This window comes from Podarcis gaigeae (genome assembly GCF_964106915.1).
Source record: "Podarcis gaigeae genome assembly, chromosome: 14".
NCBI classification, from domain to species: Eukaryota; Metazoa; Chordata; class Lepidosauria; order Squamata; family Lacertidae; genus Podarcis; species Podarcis gaigeae.
This window is the reverse complement of record NC_139690.1, coordinates 13,591,049-13,610,240: the sequence shown is the minus strand read 5'-3', so window position 1 is coordinate 13,610,240 and position 19,192 is coordinate 13,591,049. Positions and strand designations below refer to the sequence as shown.

The 19,192-nt window shown below is 44.5% G+C and overlaps 1 protein-coding gene across 4 annotated transcripts in view; it reads left to right on the top strand.

Annotated features, from left to right (window-relative positions):
* The window catches only part of FBN1 (fibrillin 1), a 216,037-nt gene that overhangs the window by 22,290 nt on the left and 174,555 nt on the right, over nt 1-19,192 (top strand). For all 4 annotated transcript variants that reach the window (XM_083712342.1, XM_083712344.1, XM_083712343.1 and 1 more), the window contains exons 3-6: nt 4,257-4,339; nt 6,779-6,877; nt 13,437-13,532; nt 16,220-16,315. In XM_083712342.1, the coding sequence (XP_083568468.1) occupies nt 4,257-4,339; nt 6,779-6,877; nt 13,437-13,532; nt 16,220-16,315 (374 nt within the window). The remainder of the gene's footprint in view (nt 1-4,256; nt 4,340-6,778; nt 6,878-13,436; nt 13,533-16,219; nt 16,316-19,192) is intronic.

Genomic DNA, 19,192 nt, shown 5'->3' with positions numbered 1-19,192 from the left:
CAGTTGTGCCCTCAGCAGCTCCCTGGTTTTTCTGAATGGAATTTGTGCAGAGAAGAACTGGAAGCGTTGGCTAACAGTGGAGGGAGAAGGCAGAGAGAGTAACCCCAAACACTTCAGAGACAGAGAGAGAAAGAAAGAAAGAAGGCAATACTGTAAACAGTTGCTGAGTCTCATGTAGTCCTTTTGGGCTTCTCATAAGCATCTGGTTGGCTACTGTGAGAACAGAATCCTCGACTAGATGGGCCTTTGGTCTGATCCAGCAGAGCTATCCTTATGTCATTTTAGCTGGCACCATAGAGTGGCATTTGGGCTTCCTAGTCATCCTTCCCCACCCTGCCAAAAACACATAAATCACAAAGAATTTGGACCGTTGTAGCTCTGCGAGGTTCTGTAGGGTTAAACAGCGCATTGCTGCCATATAAGTGGTCCAGCGAATGGCAGTACGGGGGAGCAGTCCTCTAGAAGAGAGAAGAAAATATTATAATTATTATGATAATGGACAGAGTTTTAGGACTGGCCACAGAGTAAAAGGCTGCTGGGAAGTTGCCCCCCTCCTGAGCAGAACAACCACAAGTCATGGGAAAATGAGGCTTGCTAAAGCCATTGGACCAGTACCTTTCCCTTCCCTTCCCTTCCCTTATGGAGAAAAAAATGCTGCTGCAGCTGTTGGCCATTTGTTAGAAACCAGTGTTTCCCAAACTTGGGTCTCCAGCTGTTTTTGGTCTACACCTCCCATCATCCCTAGCTAGCAAGACCAGTGGTCAGGGGTGATGGGAATTGTAGTCTGAAAACAGCTGGAGACCCACGTTTGGGAAACACTGCTCTAAAACTTTTGAGTGGGGGATGAACTGGCCCTAATCACAGGCCCAGACAGCTCAGTGATTTATCACCTTTCCACTTTTAACAGAGTACTTATCAAAGAATAATTTTTTAAAAGAGCTTTCATAATAATACATTCATGAAGGTAAACTACAGCGGAACAAAACAATAAGCTGGGAAACCGGCAAGGAGAAGGCAAGGCAAATGCTTGCCTTAATAAAACAAAAACTGTCTTGACTTGGCTGTGAAAGGCCAAAAAAGACCGGGCAGGATGAATCTCATGGGGCATGGAGTTCCACAGTCTGAGTGCTACTACAGAGATGGCTTCTCCAAATGATTCCAGGGATGGGCGGGATTCTGGGAACTGGTTCTTAAGGCAGATGATAGTTTAGGGGAGCTTGACTGGTTCACCTGCTCTGGATTCCGAGCTGAGAGGGCTCCACAACAATGTCGAACAATGGAAGGCCATCCATTTTTGGCATCGCACAGGGCACCACTGAAATTCTGAAGCCCAAGTCCACCATTTCTTGTGGCTTTGGCGGGTGGTGTTTTGCACTGAATTCAGAAGCAGCACCTTAAACAGTTCCTGGAAACAAACTGGCATCCAGGACGAGATGGTGTGAGAGCGACGCAGCATTCTGTACCAACAGAACTTCTGAACGTATTAAAATTAATGGGCTCAAGTCTGTCTTGCCCACTAAGTTCAGTGGGTCCCCTCTATGTAAAACCAGCACCACATGTTCATTGCAAATTGCATTCCTTCCACGGCAGCCAGCATCCAATGCTGTTATCTGTATTTATAAAATCTTGTTTCCTCAGGGAACAAGGGAACAAAACCTTTGCTTTACCTTATTGGCAAGTGTTTGGCGCTGATAAGAGGGGTAACTTTAGAAAGCTCTGTAGCTCTGAGGGATAGTGGCTGAAACACAATGGACCATGTTATGGCTAGCACCCCGATCCTCTGAACTGTGGTCAGGGTGGATGCAGTAGATGCAGGAAAGGTGGGCACAGATGGACCGAATGGAAATATGCTCTTCACTCATTCAACCTGTTGCCACTAGAATCTAAGAGTGGCTCTTGCTAGGTTCAGGCTGCATTATACTGAGTCAGACCGTCTGGTCAATCTAGTTCAATATTATCTACACTGAATGGCCTTGGCTCTCCAGGATTTCATTCAGGAATCTCTCCTAACCCTAACTGGGTATGCCATTGGGGACTGGACCTTCTGCTTGCAAGGGAGGTGTTCTACAGCTGAGCTATGGATGTTGGCTGTCACACTCTTGACAGGCTGGTTCAGAACAAAGATCCATCTAGGTTAGCCCTCTGTTTCCAAAACTGGGTAGTCATGTGACTTTGGTAAACTTGCCAACTGAGACTGGTGGAGGCAGCCAGCCGCCTGACCCATTAGCTTCCACGATTTATTCAGCGGTATACTAGTTCTGCACATGGAAGTTCCATTCAGTTGTAGTTGCTAACATCTGTTGATAAAATTGTTCTCCTTAAAGAAGGTCCACTTCTCCACCTCCACTGAATGTTCAAGTAGCCATCCCATGGAGTTTTTTTGTATTGTCCAGGGACAGCGTCTTACAGTGGTTTTGGTCCTATCTCCAGAGTCGGTTTCAGAGACAAGCTTTGGGTATTTATCTCTTGGCCTCCTGGAAGTTGTGCTGTGTGGGGTGTTGCAGAATACTGTCCTGGCCCCAGTGCTGTTTAACCATCTACATTAAGCCCTTGGGAGCAGGAGATTTGGGATGAAGTTTCATAATTTATCAGTAACATCTGAATTGGGAGAGGCCTTGGAAGCCCTGAGCTGGTGCCTGTTGGCTGGGTGAGGGTCAAATTCTGGCACGATGTTGAGCAGTCCCCAAATCCTGATCATTGGTCGATTTCCTGCTTTGGATGGCATCATCCTCCCCCCAAAGGAACAGATTCATAGTGTGGGGGTGCTCTTGGAACTGTCTCTGTAAGGTAGAGGCCCAAATAATAATAATATTTGTACCCCAGCCACCCAGCATATATAAAAACATAACATAACATTAAACATTAAAAACTTCCCTATACAGGGCTGTCTTCAGATGTCTTCTAAAGGTTGTATAGTTCCTTGACATCTGATGGGAGGGCGTTCCACTGGGTGGGTGCCACTATCGAGAAGGCCCTTTGCCTGGTTCACTGTAACCTCACTTCCCACAGTGAGTGAACCACCAGAAAACCCTTGGAGCGGGACCTCAGTGTCCAGGCTGAACAACGGGGGTGGAAATGCTCCTTCAGGTATATAGAGCTGAGGCCATTTAGGGCTTTAAAGGTCAGCACCAACACTTGTGCTTGGAAAAGTACTGGGAGCCAATATTGTGCTTGGAAAAGTACTGGGAGCAAATATGGCAATTTCTGGACCAGGATAGTTTGACCACTATCATCTGTGTTCTGGCAGCTCTCAGACTGGATTGCATTCTGTGTAGGAGTTTTCTTCAGGCTGATGCAGAAACCGTAGCAGGTGCAAAAAGTGGCAGTTCAGCTGCTCCTAGGGGCAGAATATTGCTGTCATATTACACCATTTCTGAAATAATTGCACTGTCTGCCAATTAGCTACTGTACTAAGTTCAAGGTGACTGCACTAGTATTCAAAGTCCCATACAAAATACCCAACTGATCCCTGTGTTCCATAGGAGAGGGCATGTTGAAAATATCATCTTACCAGGAGGTCCGTTCTGCTCAATGTAGGAACAGGGCCTTTAGTGTCGTGGCACCTACCCATGGGAGCTCCCTGTGAGACAGGCACCACCTCTATTTTCTTCCCATGCCTGTTGAAGACCTTTTTTCTTTCAACAAGCCTTTTGAGTGGAGATTTTTTTTTTACCTCAGCCAAGGTCTGCATTGTATCTGTATGGTTTTCATGTATGCAATTTTTATGTATGTTTTAATTGTGCCCTGAAATTGCTTTGCAATGCTTCATAGGAAGCGATTCATAAATGAAATTAATAATGATAATTTGTCCTTAAAAAAAAGCTGTCTGAGCTAATGACTGTGGGTGGACCCATTAAAATGGTCTGCACATTTAATATAATTTTTTTTGGGTCAGCTGATATTCCCTCTGTGGCTTCTGTGGAGGTGGATGCATGTGTAACAACAACAGGAGAAGGCGGAGGAAGAGTTTTGTCCCAATTGAAAAACTGCTTCCCTTCCCTCTCAAGTTTTTTCTCTCTTCAGTGGTGCCTCTCCTCCATCAAAGTGATTCAGGAGGAGAAGGGAAGGTAAGCTGTCAGGCAGATGTAAAAACATGTGAAACATCACCATGAACATTATATGACAGCTTTTGAGGTGCACCTGTAGCCTTACTAACACATTTGCCCTTCCTCTAAGCCTACCATTTGTTAGCAGGGATGCTTAATGCTTGTCGTAGCAATGACAGAGAGCTAATCTCATTTGTATCCATCTTGTAGACCCAACGTATGTGGATCACGTTACAATGCCTACTGTTGTCCTGGATGGAAAACATTACCAGGTGGAAACCAGTGCATAGTCCGTAAGTCATTCCTTGCTCTTTATTTCAGATACCAGTGTGGTGTAGTGGTTAAGAGTTGTAGTCTCGTAATCTGGGGAACCAGGTTCGCATATCCGCTCCTCCACATGCAGCTGCTGGGTGACCTTGGGCCAGTCACACTTCTTCGAAGTCTCTCAGCCCCACTCACCTCACAGAGTGTTTGTTGTGGGGGAGGAAGGGAAAGGAGAATGTTAGCCACTTTGAGACTCCTTCAGGTAGTGATAAAGCGGGATATCAAATCCAAACTACTCTTCTTCTTCTTTGGCGATCACTCATAGCCGAGTAAGATTGTCTTCCATAAACACGGTTTTAACAATGAGTCCATAATAGAAAAAATGCTTGCTATTGTTTTGCCCCAAGCATAGCTAAATCCCTCCTGTCATTTCAGTGCCATTCCCATATGCTTTCATTTCCCCCCTCTCCATTCTATGGCAGGGGTGGGGAGCCTTTTTCAGCCCGAGGGCCACATACGCTTATGAGGAACCTCAGGGGGCCACATGCTAGTGTTGGGTGAGGCCAGAGGCAAAAGTTGGCGAGGTAACAGGCCATTGTTATCAAACAACACCTACCCTCCACCCTAAGGTGCCAGGTTGGGTTACAACAAATTATATGTGATTCCTACCTTTCTAAAGTAGGGTACATTCTAACCATGTGAAAGCAGGTCTGGAGAGAGTGCTGAGGGTAAGATAGGCCTGGAAGAGGCTGTATTTGGCCCTCAGGCCTTAGGCTCCCCACCCCTGGTCTGTGGTCTAGTCTGTTTCCTGCTGGTTGTCATATGGAAGGTGCGTCAAACAGCCCCAGCATGGCAATTGCAGCTACACACATAGGAGCGTAAGTAGGAGGCCAAGAAGAACTCTTTGCCATCCAACAAAAACATGCAACACTCAGCCATTTGCCCTGCTTTACAAGAAACATTTCCCAGAGTTGTTTCTTGGCGTTATACTTCTGCTGTGTTATTGCAACCCACACAATCTGTTGCATTAATGGTTAGATAGGAGCTTGGGTAAGGAAGTGCTCACTGGTGGGTCGGTCAAGAGTGGGCAAACATGGCACACCATTCCTGACACTTCCATCCTTCATGCAAGGGCTCTCACACTGAAAGTGTTAAACATAACACAGCCTTTCCCAACATTGGCATTTATCCCTTACCTTCTCCCTTCTGGTAATCCACTGCAAGTGCAACTTAGCTTTATCAGTGTCGCCCTTGGGTGTGGCACCTTAAGGAGGATGTTGAGGAGATGGAAAAGGTTCAGAAAAGGGTAACACAAACACTCAAAGGGGTTAGCCATGTTCACCCACCCCTGATTGATCCTCTGGCAAGCATCTCTGTAGAAGTGCCTTCTTCACCATTAATACTACAGATCTTCCGGCTTGTAATAACACCTCAGTGGAATGATGAGTATTTGAATTTCATTAAAAGGGCACACCTGACCATGTTTTTCTCAGTCAAAGCCAATTAGCTGAGCCATGTAATAAAGGAGCGATCAGCCAGTAACCATGACAGTATATAGTTGTCCATTGCACAGCCAAAAGGCATGTTCAACTGTTCCATAGGGCATTCTTATAAAACACAGTTGAAGTTCCGCTATTGTTATGTACTGAGCTGAATCCTAGAACAATAGGATCCAGAATGCAGCAGCCTGATTGGTCCACAGGAGCCACCCAATCCAGCTCCAGGAGCAGCCCGGAATTAACCAATCACGCGGGGGCCATTGTGTAAATAATGTATATATAGCTAGACATTTTGGGGAAAGTTTCATTCATTGCTACTATGAGCTGAATAAAGAGCATGAAATTCACACTCGACTCCGAGTATATTTCAGCTATACAAACTTCCTAGGGCTTAATTATCCTGCTTATAGTTTTCAGACCATGCTTTTGTATATGATGACACTTGTAAACATGGGGGTAAGGGGAAATGGCAAAACTTTTCAAAATGGATGCAAGAGTTAGTTTAGCATTTCGGGTCTAGAACAAAAACAAACCCACCATGACCATTTCAACACTGCACAACACTCCTTTCTTTTTACTCAAGTGTACAGAACTGCAGATATGTGAAATGTAATGTGGGGATTGACCAATGAAGAGCCATTGAATGTCAAGCTGCATACACACACTATGCCATTAAGGCACATTTCTCTGCCCTTCCCATAGAATTCTGGGTTCTGTAGTTTATTCCTAGCAAAGTTACAGTTCCCACCAACACTTAGAAAACTACAGTGCCCAGAATTCTCTAAGGGGAATCTCTGCTTTGTATGCACTTTGAAGGTGTAGTATGGAGCCTCAGTCACCCAAGGACAGATAAGTAGCTGTAAACCATTTAACATTAGTGCCTAAAAACCATCAGAGTGCATGCTAACCTGCTTAAAATCTGTTTTTCTGCTTATACCTCTTTTGGGTTTTTTCTCTCTTCCCTTACAGCAATCTGTAGACATTCCTGTGGAGATGGATTTTGCTCAAGACCGAACATGTGCACATGTCCAAGTGGCCAGATCGCCCCGTCCTGTGGCTCAAAGTCAGGTATGTTTTCTAGGGCTAGATTATTCTTATGCTCTTGAATTGGCAGTGTGGTGTGTTTTAACTTGAAAGTAACTTGGTAGTTCAGACAACTAAACACTGACTCAGTATTAATCATTTACCACAACTAAAGGAATCTTGGGTTCTAGCTATTGCAGACATTCCTTATGGCCATTTTAAAAAAAGTAACAAATACTATACAAGTATTGGCAGTTGCATTTGGCTCGCCAGATGCTATATGCTTTTTGAAAAATTGGTCCTGCTTGCAACAGAAGTCTAAATTTTGGAGACAAACAAGAGATGCTAGATATTTCCTTCTTGCTTTTTGTGTGAATGCCCTTGTGGGAAACCACCAGGAAAGGCAGACAAGGATGGCTTTTTGTGGGAATTAAATGACCTGGCATTTAGATATTTGGTATTAATTGCCCTTCCTTCCTTCCTTCCTTCCTTCCTTCCTTCCTTCCTTCCTTCCTTGTCAGTGGCATTACTCTTTGGGAACTGGCCTATATTATTTTTAGTGGGTTCATAAAATAGCATGAGATTAGGAAGTAAAAATCAGGGTCAACATTTGTAACAAGTAAAATAATAGCAGAATCATTCAGGACAGAACTCATCCCCATTTATAGGCAACATGGGTTGTGTCTATTACCAGACCTCAAACTAACAGTGATCGACAGTTTGAAAGGGAAGGGCCTTAGCTCAGTGGCAGAGAACCTGCTTTGCATGCAGAATGTTCCAAGTTCAATCCCTGGGATCTCTAAGTAGAGCTGGGAGATACCATTTTCCTGAAATCCCAAAGAGCCACTGCCAGTCAGTGAAGGAAAACCTGAGTAAGATGGAACAATGATCTGACTCACTATAAGGCAGTGTCTTTTGTTTCAAGCATTGTGTAGGCTCCTTTCTTTCTTCATTTATTCATTTGCAAGGCATATTAGATGGGCCTATGCAATGCTCCTACCCTTTGAAGACAACCACTGGCAAAAATGAAAACCAGGAAACCAAGGTTCCCTTTAAAGCCCTTCAATTGTTTTGGGGTACTAGGAGCATTTTCTTTTCTTTTTTAATCTGGCAACCAGTTTTGATAGTTCTCCAACAAAAGCTGAGATTAGAGCTCACTGTGTGCTTGAATAAAACCACAATTCCAAAAATTTCTCAAGATGTAATGAACTGCAATACTGGCATGGTTTGCACAACGCTGTAAGCCAAACTGTTGCTTGCTGGGACTGTGCAAACGTGTGAGCTCTTGGAGAGGAGAGTTCATATACTTTTCTCCTGCCTAGCCTTCTTTATTCCCACACTGCACTGAGCTCAGCCGTCCAATGTTACTGCCTTACATTGTTATTGCATATCACCTGGGTGAAGGCACAGCAGATGCTATGCATGACTAAGACATTGATCCAATGACTGACATGCCCCCTGGGCTCCTGCCTTCCCAGACATCTCTGAAACTTCCTGAAGACCAGATGAGGCCCAGCCCAATAGGCCCTTCCTAGGGATCATCTGATTCCAGCCCCTCAAACTCCTCCCACTCAGCTTCTTGATCTGACCAGCCTATCCAGGACATCTCCTTGGGGGTTCATGATAACGCTTTCCTCTCAAGAGTGACTAGACCAGCCTTTCTCAACCTGTGGGTCCCCAGATGTTGTTAAACTACAACTCTCATCACCCCTAGCTAGCAAGGCCAGAGCTCAGGGATGATGGAGTTGTAGTCCAACAACATCTGGGGACACACAGGTTGAGAACCTCTGGACTAGACTGAAACTTGTAAGTGCAAGTCCTCTCAAATCTCATTTGCTCCATTCTTGTTATTGTCAGAACGGCCCCATGTATGAATGCTTCTGGCAGAATGAAGCATTTCTTCTACTTTGTTATTCAATCACAGACCTCTCCAGCGATTCATTGATAAATAAAAAGTAGTAGAAATACCACCACCCCTCCTTAAACTAAGCAACAGCCCAAGCTGCTTAAAACTTCACATCTGTTCTTTCCTTGAATCTCAACACTGAGACATGGCTGGCGAAGACAGCTTTGGATGCCTTAAAACATTCCGGACCCTCCTCTGCATATCCTTAGACCTCACAGATGTTTTCTGGCAATTTGGTTCTTCCTGAAGCTTTTCAAAGAGATTGTGGAGGCACCCTCCCTTGAAAGTTAGAAGAACCCTGCTAGATCAGGCCAAAGGTCCATCTATTCTAGCATCCTGTTTTCAGCAGTGGCTAATTAAACATTTCCAGGAAAACCACAACCAGGACATGAAGGCAATAGGTTGGCGGTTTGAATCCCTGCGATGGGGTGAGCTCCCATTGCTCTGTCCCTGCTCCCGCCAACCTAGCAGTTTGAAAGCGCCAGTGCAAGTACATAAATAGGTACCGCTGTGGCGGGAAGGTAAACAGAGTTTCTGTGCACTCTGGTTTCCGTCGCGGTGTTCTGTTGTGCCAGAAGCGGTTTAGTCCTGCTGGCCACATGACCCGAAAAGCTGTCCGTGGACAAACGCTGGCTCCCTTGGCCTGAAAGTGAGATGAGTGCCCCTACCCCATAGTCACCTTTGGCTGGACTTAATCGTCAGGGGTTCTTTACCTTTTTACCTACTCACCTCTGTAGTTCCTCCCAACAGCTCGTATTCAGAGGTATACTGCCTCTGCCCCTCAGTGATCCATTTAGCAGCTGCCGTTACCTATTTATAGACCTTCCTTCAGTGAATTTAGCCACTTTCCATTTAAAGCCTTCTGAAGCCATCTTATTGGAAGAACACACCTGAACATTCATGTTCTTTCTGACCAATCAATGCTTTCATTTGCAAATACAGTGGTACCTTGGTTCTCAAACTTACTCTGTTCCGGAAGTCCATTCCAAAACCAAAGCATTCTAAAGCCAAGGTGCTCTTTCCCATAGAAAGTAATGCAAAACGATTAGCAGTAATCCATTCCAGACTTTAAAAAACAACCCCTAAAAGAGCAATTTAACATGAATTTTACTATCTAATGAGACCATTGATCCATAAAATGAAAGCAATAAACAATGTACTGTACTATAAAATAAAGAAGACAGTATTGTAGATGATAAAAATTAAAAGAAATTCTTACCTGTACTGATGATACAGTACTCACACAGTCAATCAATCAATCAGTAGCTGAACTGGGTTCCATACAGTCACAAAACAAATTAACCGAAAAAGCCACAAAAAATGCAAAATAAATAACAAAAACAAAAGCGCCAAACCTAATCCATTCCAGAAGTCTGTTTGACTTCCAAAATGTTCGAAAACCGAGACATGGCTTCTGATTGGTGCAGGCGCCCCGGAAACAATAGGCAACAGCTGCATCGGATGTTTGGCTTCCAAAAAACATTCGCAAACCAGAACATTTACTTCTGGGTTTTTGGTGTTTGGGAACCAACCAAGGCGTTTTAGTACCAAGGCGTTTTAGAACCAAGGTACCATTCTATAGAGTACTCTCAGCTGCCTTTAGATATTTAAGGACGCAGTCCTAAACACACTTATGCCTTGTTGAAAACATGTGACTTACTTCTGAATAGCCGTGCATTGGATTGGGTTGCAAGCAGTTTTGACAGCAAACACAATGCATTGCTGTTGAAGAATTGCCCAAACTCCCGTATAGATGGGTGAATGCAGAATACTCACATCAATTCCATTGCACCTACTCTTTTTTCCCCCTTTTGCTTTTAGTTATGTAAACAGTCATCATCCATACCATTGTTGGATACATCTATGATGGTTGGACCTAGTTTAGATCTGTTCATGCAGCCTTGTATGTAACATCAAAGGTGCATGAATTCCAGGAAGGTGGGTTCAGGGAATTCCATGTGGGTGAGTGAATGGGCTGGCAGAGGAAGGGTTGCCGTCACTCCTCTTCCAGACTTCCTGGTTTCCATGCTGGCCAGGGAGGAAGAGGAACTTCTTCCTCCACAGCTGGCCTGGAAATGCAATGAAGGAAGCAAAACCACTCAAGGAGACTTTGAAACAAAGCTGGGTGGGGTGTTGCTTAGGGAAAGGGGACATGGCTGAGGGAGGTTTGTGTGGCCTGGGCAGAATCCCAGGGGCCTGATAAAGAGGCCCGAGGGGGGGGGGACGTTTCACCCTTGAACCCTAGGTTCCCTCCCACTGCCACAATGTTAAAAAAAAAAGGAAAGCTGTAAAAAGCTTCAACACTGGTGAGTCCATGCAGCCCCACTCAGGCCTTAAAAACAATTCCAATAAAAATGATGATTTGCATTCCTAGTCTGCCAGATAATTAAGACTGCATGAGAAATAATTTCCTTTGGAAAATGAATTAAGGCAGAATAGGGTACCCTCTCACCCGCAGTCCCGCATTGCAGAGTTGCGTATAAGACTAAGATGAAGAAATATTATCAGACTGTAGCTTGGGGAAAAAAGTAAGGTAAAACAACAACAGCTCTGCACTTAAGCTACCGTTAAACTTATTATCTCAAAGCATTTTAATGCCTTTGGTAATAAATGTGGGAATGGAAGTTAGTTTTTGGCTTGCTTTACTCTAATTGAAATCAGTTTGTGGTTTGAGTTCCTACTCCGCCTGACAGATGATATCATTTCCTATGTGTTTTCTAATCCCTTCTGTTTTCCTAAGGTTTTATAAAGCAAAGTCCGACCATACATATTGAAACCCCTGCCCACCTTTTTCAGACCTACTTAGGAGGGTGTGAATAAGGCTCCACCAATTATAGTGGGCTGCCGATTTGCAGATGCCTTGCACAGAATCTAGCTTTTGAACTAGATGTGACCTTATATGAGTCTTTGCATCTAGCATGTAGGTTTTGTTTTCCTAAATCCTAAATAGCAGCCACTGGGAGGGCCTCAAATTATTGCCACTGAGGCAGACAGGTGGGTAGGCAATTTAACCCTTTCCTCACTTGCTGTAGTTGTGACAAACAAAAAATGCTCCTTCAAAGCTGCTATTTATGTTGGGAAGAATCCCTCCACTGACAGCAATTTCAGAAAAACCTTTACATGCAAAGACACATTTAGCATCCTATATAGTTTGGCTCCAAACCTCAATGATTTCAGTAGTAGAGAGCTGGGCAATTCCTCTATGGAAGTCAGCAAATACAGTTGCTCATTTTTTCCTCTAAATTGTGCCCTTTCACTTTGGTTGGAAAATAATAGCATTGGATGGTATCCTAGTGTCACATTCAGAGTAGCCCAACTGAAATCAATGGATTTAAGTTGATCAAGTCCATTGATTTAAATAAGTATACTCTGAATATCACTTACAGTAGTTGAAAGTAGCCAATTGTTTCTACAGTTTTCCATAGAGTATAAAGTTGCTGCCACAATGTTTTAAAATGTATCAAACAATCACATCTTACGCACATTTAACTTGTGTGATTTCAACCACATACAACTGAAGATCAGCTGGTTGAAATTTTGCAAGTTAAATACAAGCAAAGTGGAACGAAAGCTTTTAAGTTCTGCATCTTGCTTGGAGGTAAGGTCAAGAGCCCTGGGGTGCTCTCGCAAGGTCTTGCAGGTCTGTCCGAGCTCCTACGAGATCTTGCATGAGCACCCTTAGCCTTCCAAAAATCATCGCAAAAAAACTTTTAAGCTCTCTACCTTGTTTGCTGGGCAAGGCATTCTTGATGTGTTGGCTCTGGAAGTCGAGTAGGGATGCTTTTGTAGGATCTTATGGGAACTTGAACAACCCCATGGGGTCTCACAGAGGCAGCCCCAAACCGGCGTGTTGAGAGGGCCTTGCCCTCCTTCCAAGGCAGGGAACTTAAAAGCTCTTTTTGCAGCAGGTCTGCTTGGGATGAAGAGAGTTGTAGCCCAACAATAAGTGTGGTCCCAAGGCAGAAGAGCACTGTATTCAAGGACTTTCTTGATACTTCCTGTGCTCCTTTGATTTCAGAAAGCTTGGCTGCACATTGCGTGGCCAGTTCCCGCCTCCCCGCAGCAGAAATAAAGACACACGACACTATAATTAAGGTTAATGGGCTAAAATTGGCCACAACTTCATTGGTTACAGGTGATGAGCGGTATTGACTTAGGCATTGGTCCTAAATGACTATCCGGCTTCCGTCCGTCTGCCTGAAAGGCCGTGAAGGGTTAACACCAGCAGGGGGAGCCCTGCTGATGCACATCAACTAGGCACTCCCCCAGGGGTCACCGCTTGGGGGCGTGCCTTGGGCCCTGGCCTCCATAGGCTTCGGATGTGGCCACGCCCCCCGGAATCCTTTATCGGACTACCCTTCATTATCCGGGGGTGGTGATGGCGCTCCTCCCCCCCCCCGTTCATCTACATAACAATACCCCTATCAATTCCAAACCGCCAAATCGAGGAAGTTGTGACGATTTGCTACAAGGTAGGCGAAAAAACCAAATGGCTGGTGCCAATTTGCCAAGTGGAAAAAATTCCTACCAGGCCCCTTAACGGCGACCAAAAAGCCACAAAATACAATGAGGCATTCTGCATTTCTATTTGATGGTGGTTGTGGCCAGCGCTTCATAGAATTAAACATTTAAAATGGTTGCCATCTGCTGTTTAGCTTCTCTAGACCACACAGTTAAGTAATTGTCTTTTCTTTCCAGTGCAACATTGCAACATCAGGTGTATGAATGGAGGTACATGCAGTGATGACCATTGTCTCTGTCAGAAAGGATACACAGGAACACACTGTGGGCAGCGTAAGTAAACATAATCTAACATTTAGCTAGGGGTGCTGTCCTATGTGTACTAAGTGATACGGGGTGCATTTTAGTGACTTTTGGAGGCAGAGGAGAAATGGAGAAATTGTGGGTGAAATGGGGGCTTTGCCAGCACCAGTGGTTGCAGGAAGAGATCTTACTGGAAGCCACCAACTGGAAGCTGCCAAGCAGTGGTGTAGCGTGGGTTGTCAGCACCCAGGGCAAGTCAAGTAATTTGCGCCCCCTAGCCCGTGGATTTGCGCCCCCTAACCCGTGGATTTGCGCCCCCTAACCCTAACCCCCTGATGTTGCGCCCGGTGCGGCTGGCCCCCCTGCACCCCCCACGCTACGCCACTGCTGCCAAGTAATCGGGCAATGACACTATGTCATCATACAGTGTTGCTTCCAGGTTTCTTTAGGGAAAGGGTGACAATGGCAGTCACTGGGAAGTGGTCTTTTGGTTGAGACTTCTGTTATGAAGCTGAGAGAAGTGGCCCAGTTTTGAGCTAAAAATTCTCATCTGACATTTGACTCTGCACTGGTTAATTAAAATGTAGAGCTCAGCCACAAGAAGACTAACAAATCCATTGTAATCAACAAATTCTGGGCTGCTGGTTAACTGCTGTGGAATTTTTCGAGCTAGCACGTGACTTTGCAATAGATGCCAGGAGAATTCTTTCTGACTAGAACAATTAAAGTAAGCATCAGACAAATTCATAATAATTGGATATTGCCTGATGTTGCAGTTCTATGCATTAATTTTTAAAAAAATGAATTTCCATTTTCCACATCACAATTAAAACAACGTAACTCACAGCACATCAACCGCGTTGCTTAAAACAGTTCTTGTGTTCTTAGAATTATCAAAGACTTGAAAGGTTTTATGCATGTAGGATCTGATTAGATAGAACTTCAACTGTGGGTGCTGTCTGGCCCCTTTGCAAATGTGGAGCAGACTGAAAGGTGGCTCCTATCAGAATGTATTCTAATGTTCACCCCCACGCCATGCTGGCTTCCATGCTGGTTGTACTGCTGCATGACTGGGTACACTGAAATGCACTCAGCCTTTCCAGGTAAGATGAGGTCTTCCCACATCTCATTTACATCCATCCATGCTGCTCACAGCAGAAGCAAATGTTATATGTGTTGCCTGGGGAGTAACAGGCACTAGAGGCAGGTAAGTGAGGTCTAGGAGAGCCTTGGTTTACCAGAAATTACTAGATTGTGAACTGTAGTGCACTGGTGCAAGGCTGTCAAAGGGATGGAAAGGATAGACTTACAATGCATGTTATTAGTAACTCCTTTTCATGCGCAGAAATGGCTGGATTGTGCCCACATCTTGCTCTGTTGAAATTGTGACATATTGGCGAATTGGATTACGTATGCTAAATCTTTGGCTTTTCAAATAAAGTCATAGCTGAGCTTGATGTTTGGCTGTTTTGAAATGCATGACTGCATTTGATAAGTAGTTCATAGAGTTTGGCATTCACCAACAAAGGCTTGCTTGCTGGTCAAAATGAGTAAGACTGTGAGAGTCCCAGGCCATCCATATTCCAACAAGTGGTTTTGCCAAGCAATGTGGATTTGTAAAAATGTGTTTAACTGCAAATCATGTTCTTAGAAAGAGGCCTGTAATTCAGTTGGGCAGATGTGAGTGAGGTTTTGTAGAGAGAAAGAAGGGGGAAATAGAAAGTTTTTGTCTTTTAAGTAAGGGTATGTCCTTATAAAGGGACACAGGTGGCACTGTGGGTTAAACCACAGAGCCCAGGACTTGCTGATCAGAAGGTCAGCGGTTTGAATCCCCACAACGGGGTGAGCGTCCATTGCTCGGTCCCTGCTCCTGCCAACCTAGCAATTCGAAAGCACGTCAAAGTGCAAGTAGATAAATAGGTACCTCTCTGGAGGGAAGATAAACGCCATTTCTGTGCGCTGCTCTGGTTCGCCAGAAGCGGCTTAGTCATGCTGGCCACATGACCCGGAAGCTGTACGCCGGCTCCCTCAGCCAATAAAGCGAGATGAGCACCACAACCCCAGAGTCGGCCACGACTGGACCTAAAGGTCAGGGCTCCCTTTACCTTTACCTTTTATAACTCTTTCAGACAGGTGACCTCTTCCACCCTGGTACAGAGCTACCATTGCTTGGACCCAGCTGTAGGCACTGCTTGAGGACAAAGACCCAAATAGTAATTTCTTACACGGCTGGTTGGGTGCTTCTATACTAAACCTTAATATTTCCATTATTATTATTTTTTATTTGCAGTTTTGAGACTATGCTTCCTCCTGGAGGAGAATAGTTAGCAAAATAGCCAAAATACAATACAACGATCAAACAATTATCAAAACACACTTGAAACCACAGAGCTGGTTTTCACGTAACACCAAACCAAACTATGGGCTAGTGTGAAGGTGTGAAGGCCTCCAGAGAGAAGATTCACAGCCCCTGAACTTCTCTGTGAGGTCTGCTGCTGCTAGGGTACTTTGAGCCAAGCTATGCTGTTGCCTGAACCCAGGCTCATAGTTTGTCTTCTCCAAACAGGCCATGAGCTGTAAACCCAGGACCAAACCTTGGTTACAGTGTGTGGTTTGTCTGGAGCGAGACAAGCTACAGGCCCGGGTAAAGCCACAAATGGTTGCCCGTCATGGAAACATGGGAGCATCCAAATAACTGTTGCTCATTTCACTTACAGCTGTCTGCGAAAGTGGGTGCCTTAATGGAGGGAGATGTGTCGCCCCAAACAGATGTGCCTGCACTTATGGCTTTACTGGACCTCAGTGTGAAAGAGGTAGGTGGGATTCCCGCCCCCCATTAGAAAAGACCAGACTTTGATGTGTTGTGTATGAGTTAAGCTTCTGAATGAGTCAGTATGAGTTAAGTTTCTGGGGTTTTTTTTATTGTTTGCCAAGTGTGATGAATTAAGATGAAGGAACAATATGTTTCTGGAAGACTTATTTTTTTAGAAAATCTGATTAAAGAAGGCAAATGAAACTGTGGCAGGTGATGGAGTGAGGAAATAGCTCCTTATTACCAACAGGATTCAGGGCAGCTTTGTATGTTAAAACAAAGCAGGGGAAGAAATAAATTTGTGTTATTTGTACTTCCTCTTACTGCAGTTCCAGGATAGCATGTCCTTACCTACGCTGACACTATAACCCTCTGGTGAATCCACACAGAGCAATTATTTCAAATCTTAGAAGAGGCCAGTGGAGAGGTGCAGTCTGTGTTCCTTACTCCCATAAGATCCTTTTGGTATATTCTCCAGGTTGTTGTTTTTTGCAATGTGTGGACGTTATCCTTACTTCTATATTGCTTCTTGGCGCAAAGGCCTGTTCCATGATTGCTAAGCAACCAAGTTTCCCTCTTTCGCCTCACAGTCAGGCTGCCGTTTCCCTCTCTGATGAAGCTTTTGTGCTTTTAATCAGCTGCCCGAGAGGCAGAAATTCAACAGGTGCAGCATTTGTTATCTATCATTATAGCTCCTTCTCAGCAGCTTCATTTCCTATTGTCAGGAAGAAGATGGCAACACTTTCTCTTACGTGGAGCAAGGCACTGGTGTACTTGGGACTCAGCAATGGTTGTGCCTTTGTTTCCACAGTATCGTATGGTTCAGTATGTGTGTGAGGTTTTATTTACGACTGTGATGTTGATGAAGGGATGACTCACTTTGAACCTGTACAGAATTTGAGGTGCAGGACTTTAGAGATTCAGTGCTATACGTGCACTTTTAGGACTGAATTTTGGCCACCCCTGCTGGAATTTAGATGTGTTGGAGGTCTGCATACTTTTTATTTAAAGATGGGGATGAGGATGAAAGGCAAAGGAAACTTGGGAGTTCATTTTGTTTCATTTTTCATTTTTAGCTGTAAAAGCTGGCCAGTAAAATGAATGCAATCACGTACATTTTAGCTTGCTGTTTAATATACACAGAATGTCTTGGGCAATGTTTTGGCAATTGGAGCTACACTTAAGTACTGGAGTTATACTATATCCCGCCTCAAGTCTCGTGCTTTGTTTTGACTAGCTTTGCAGAGTTCTTCTGTAAAACTTGTATGAGTTTGTTATCAGTTTTGTGAACTTTTTTTTTGCTTGGGTAGCCATAGCAACACACACAGCTGTTTCCAGATGAGAACACAGCCCTACTTATCTGCTGTGCCCGAAGTAGTTCAAGGAAATTAAATCAAGTTTAAGAGCATTCTGGAGAGAGATGACAGCAATAGCTGTTTAACTGTAGTTATCGTTTGGCTGTTTTTGTATTTTTGCAGATAACGTATGTTTTAATTTGAACAAATGGGCTAACTTGGTGTCTGGAAAATTCATACGATGGGTTACATATAAAGCAGACTATTATATACTCAGTCCACCAAGTCCACCTTTCTCTCTCATATGTATGTAGGCTCTGTTCAAGCCTAAACCTGGGAGAAACTCCAGTAGCTACAGAGAGCAGTTTGAATGCAAACTGTTACAAGCCAGGGTAGGATTGGATCCAGCAACTCTTCCACACAGGAAAAATAGGTGGTTACAGAGAGCAGCCAAATGTTAGGAGCAGTGGAAGGACTGTTTATACTGTGTTCAGCCACAGAGAGGAAAACAGCAGAGAGAGGTCTCATGCATTTGGCTCTGAGCAGAGTTGTCCATATACTTACAAAGTTTGAACAAATCCGTGCACCCCATGTTTGTTGTTTAAACCCAGCATTAAAATGATGGGGTGCACTTGAGCCAGACGTCCGAGTCTTAACCCCATGCTAAACTTATTGCATAGAAATTAGTAATTCATATAAAAGGTAAAGGTACCCCTGACCATTAGGTCCAGTCGTGGCCAACTCTGGGGTTGCTCATCTCACTTTATTGGCCAAGGGAGCCGGTGTACAGCTTCCGGGTCATGTGGCCAGCATGAATAAGCCGCTTCTGGAGAACCAGAGCAGTGCACGGAAACGCCGTTTACCTTCCCGCTAGAGCGGTACCTATTTATTTACTTGAACTTTGAGATCCTTTCGAACTGCTAGGTTGGCAGGAGCAGGGACCGAGCAACGGGAGCTCACCCCACCACGGGGATTCGAACTGCCGACCTTCTGATCGGCAAGTCCTAGGCTCTGTGGTTTAACCCACAGCGCCACCCACGTTGCTGCATAGAAATTAGCAAGGCTTAAAAAATGCTGAATGAGACATGATCACACCCATGCTGACTTATTTTGACTGCTAAGGTCAGTTTTTGCATTCAGCTAATCCCCCCTCCCATACTGTAGCTCTGTGAAGGGGAAGGGGGACTTCATGGGAATCAATGGAAGCTGCCTTGTGCTGAGTCAGACCACTGGTCCATCTAGTTCAGTATTGTTTACACTGACTGGCAGCAGCTCTCCAGGGTTTCAGACATCATCCCCTCTCAGCTCTATGGGATGATGCCAGGGATTGCAAAGCAGATACTCTACCACTGAACTGTGGCCCTTCCCTTTGTGATAGTGGTACTGAAGATGCAACAGAGAAACAGTTTTGGGATTAAATCTGAATCAACAACTGCCAGATTTAAGGATGCATACCACTTTTCTATTTATACGTTTCTAAAAATCCCAAATACACATGGTCACATGGGGTTGTCACTTTGGGATTTCTAGGATCTGGAGGAATCTGACTTGTGGTGTTTATACCTTGATTGGAATTGTGTACA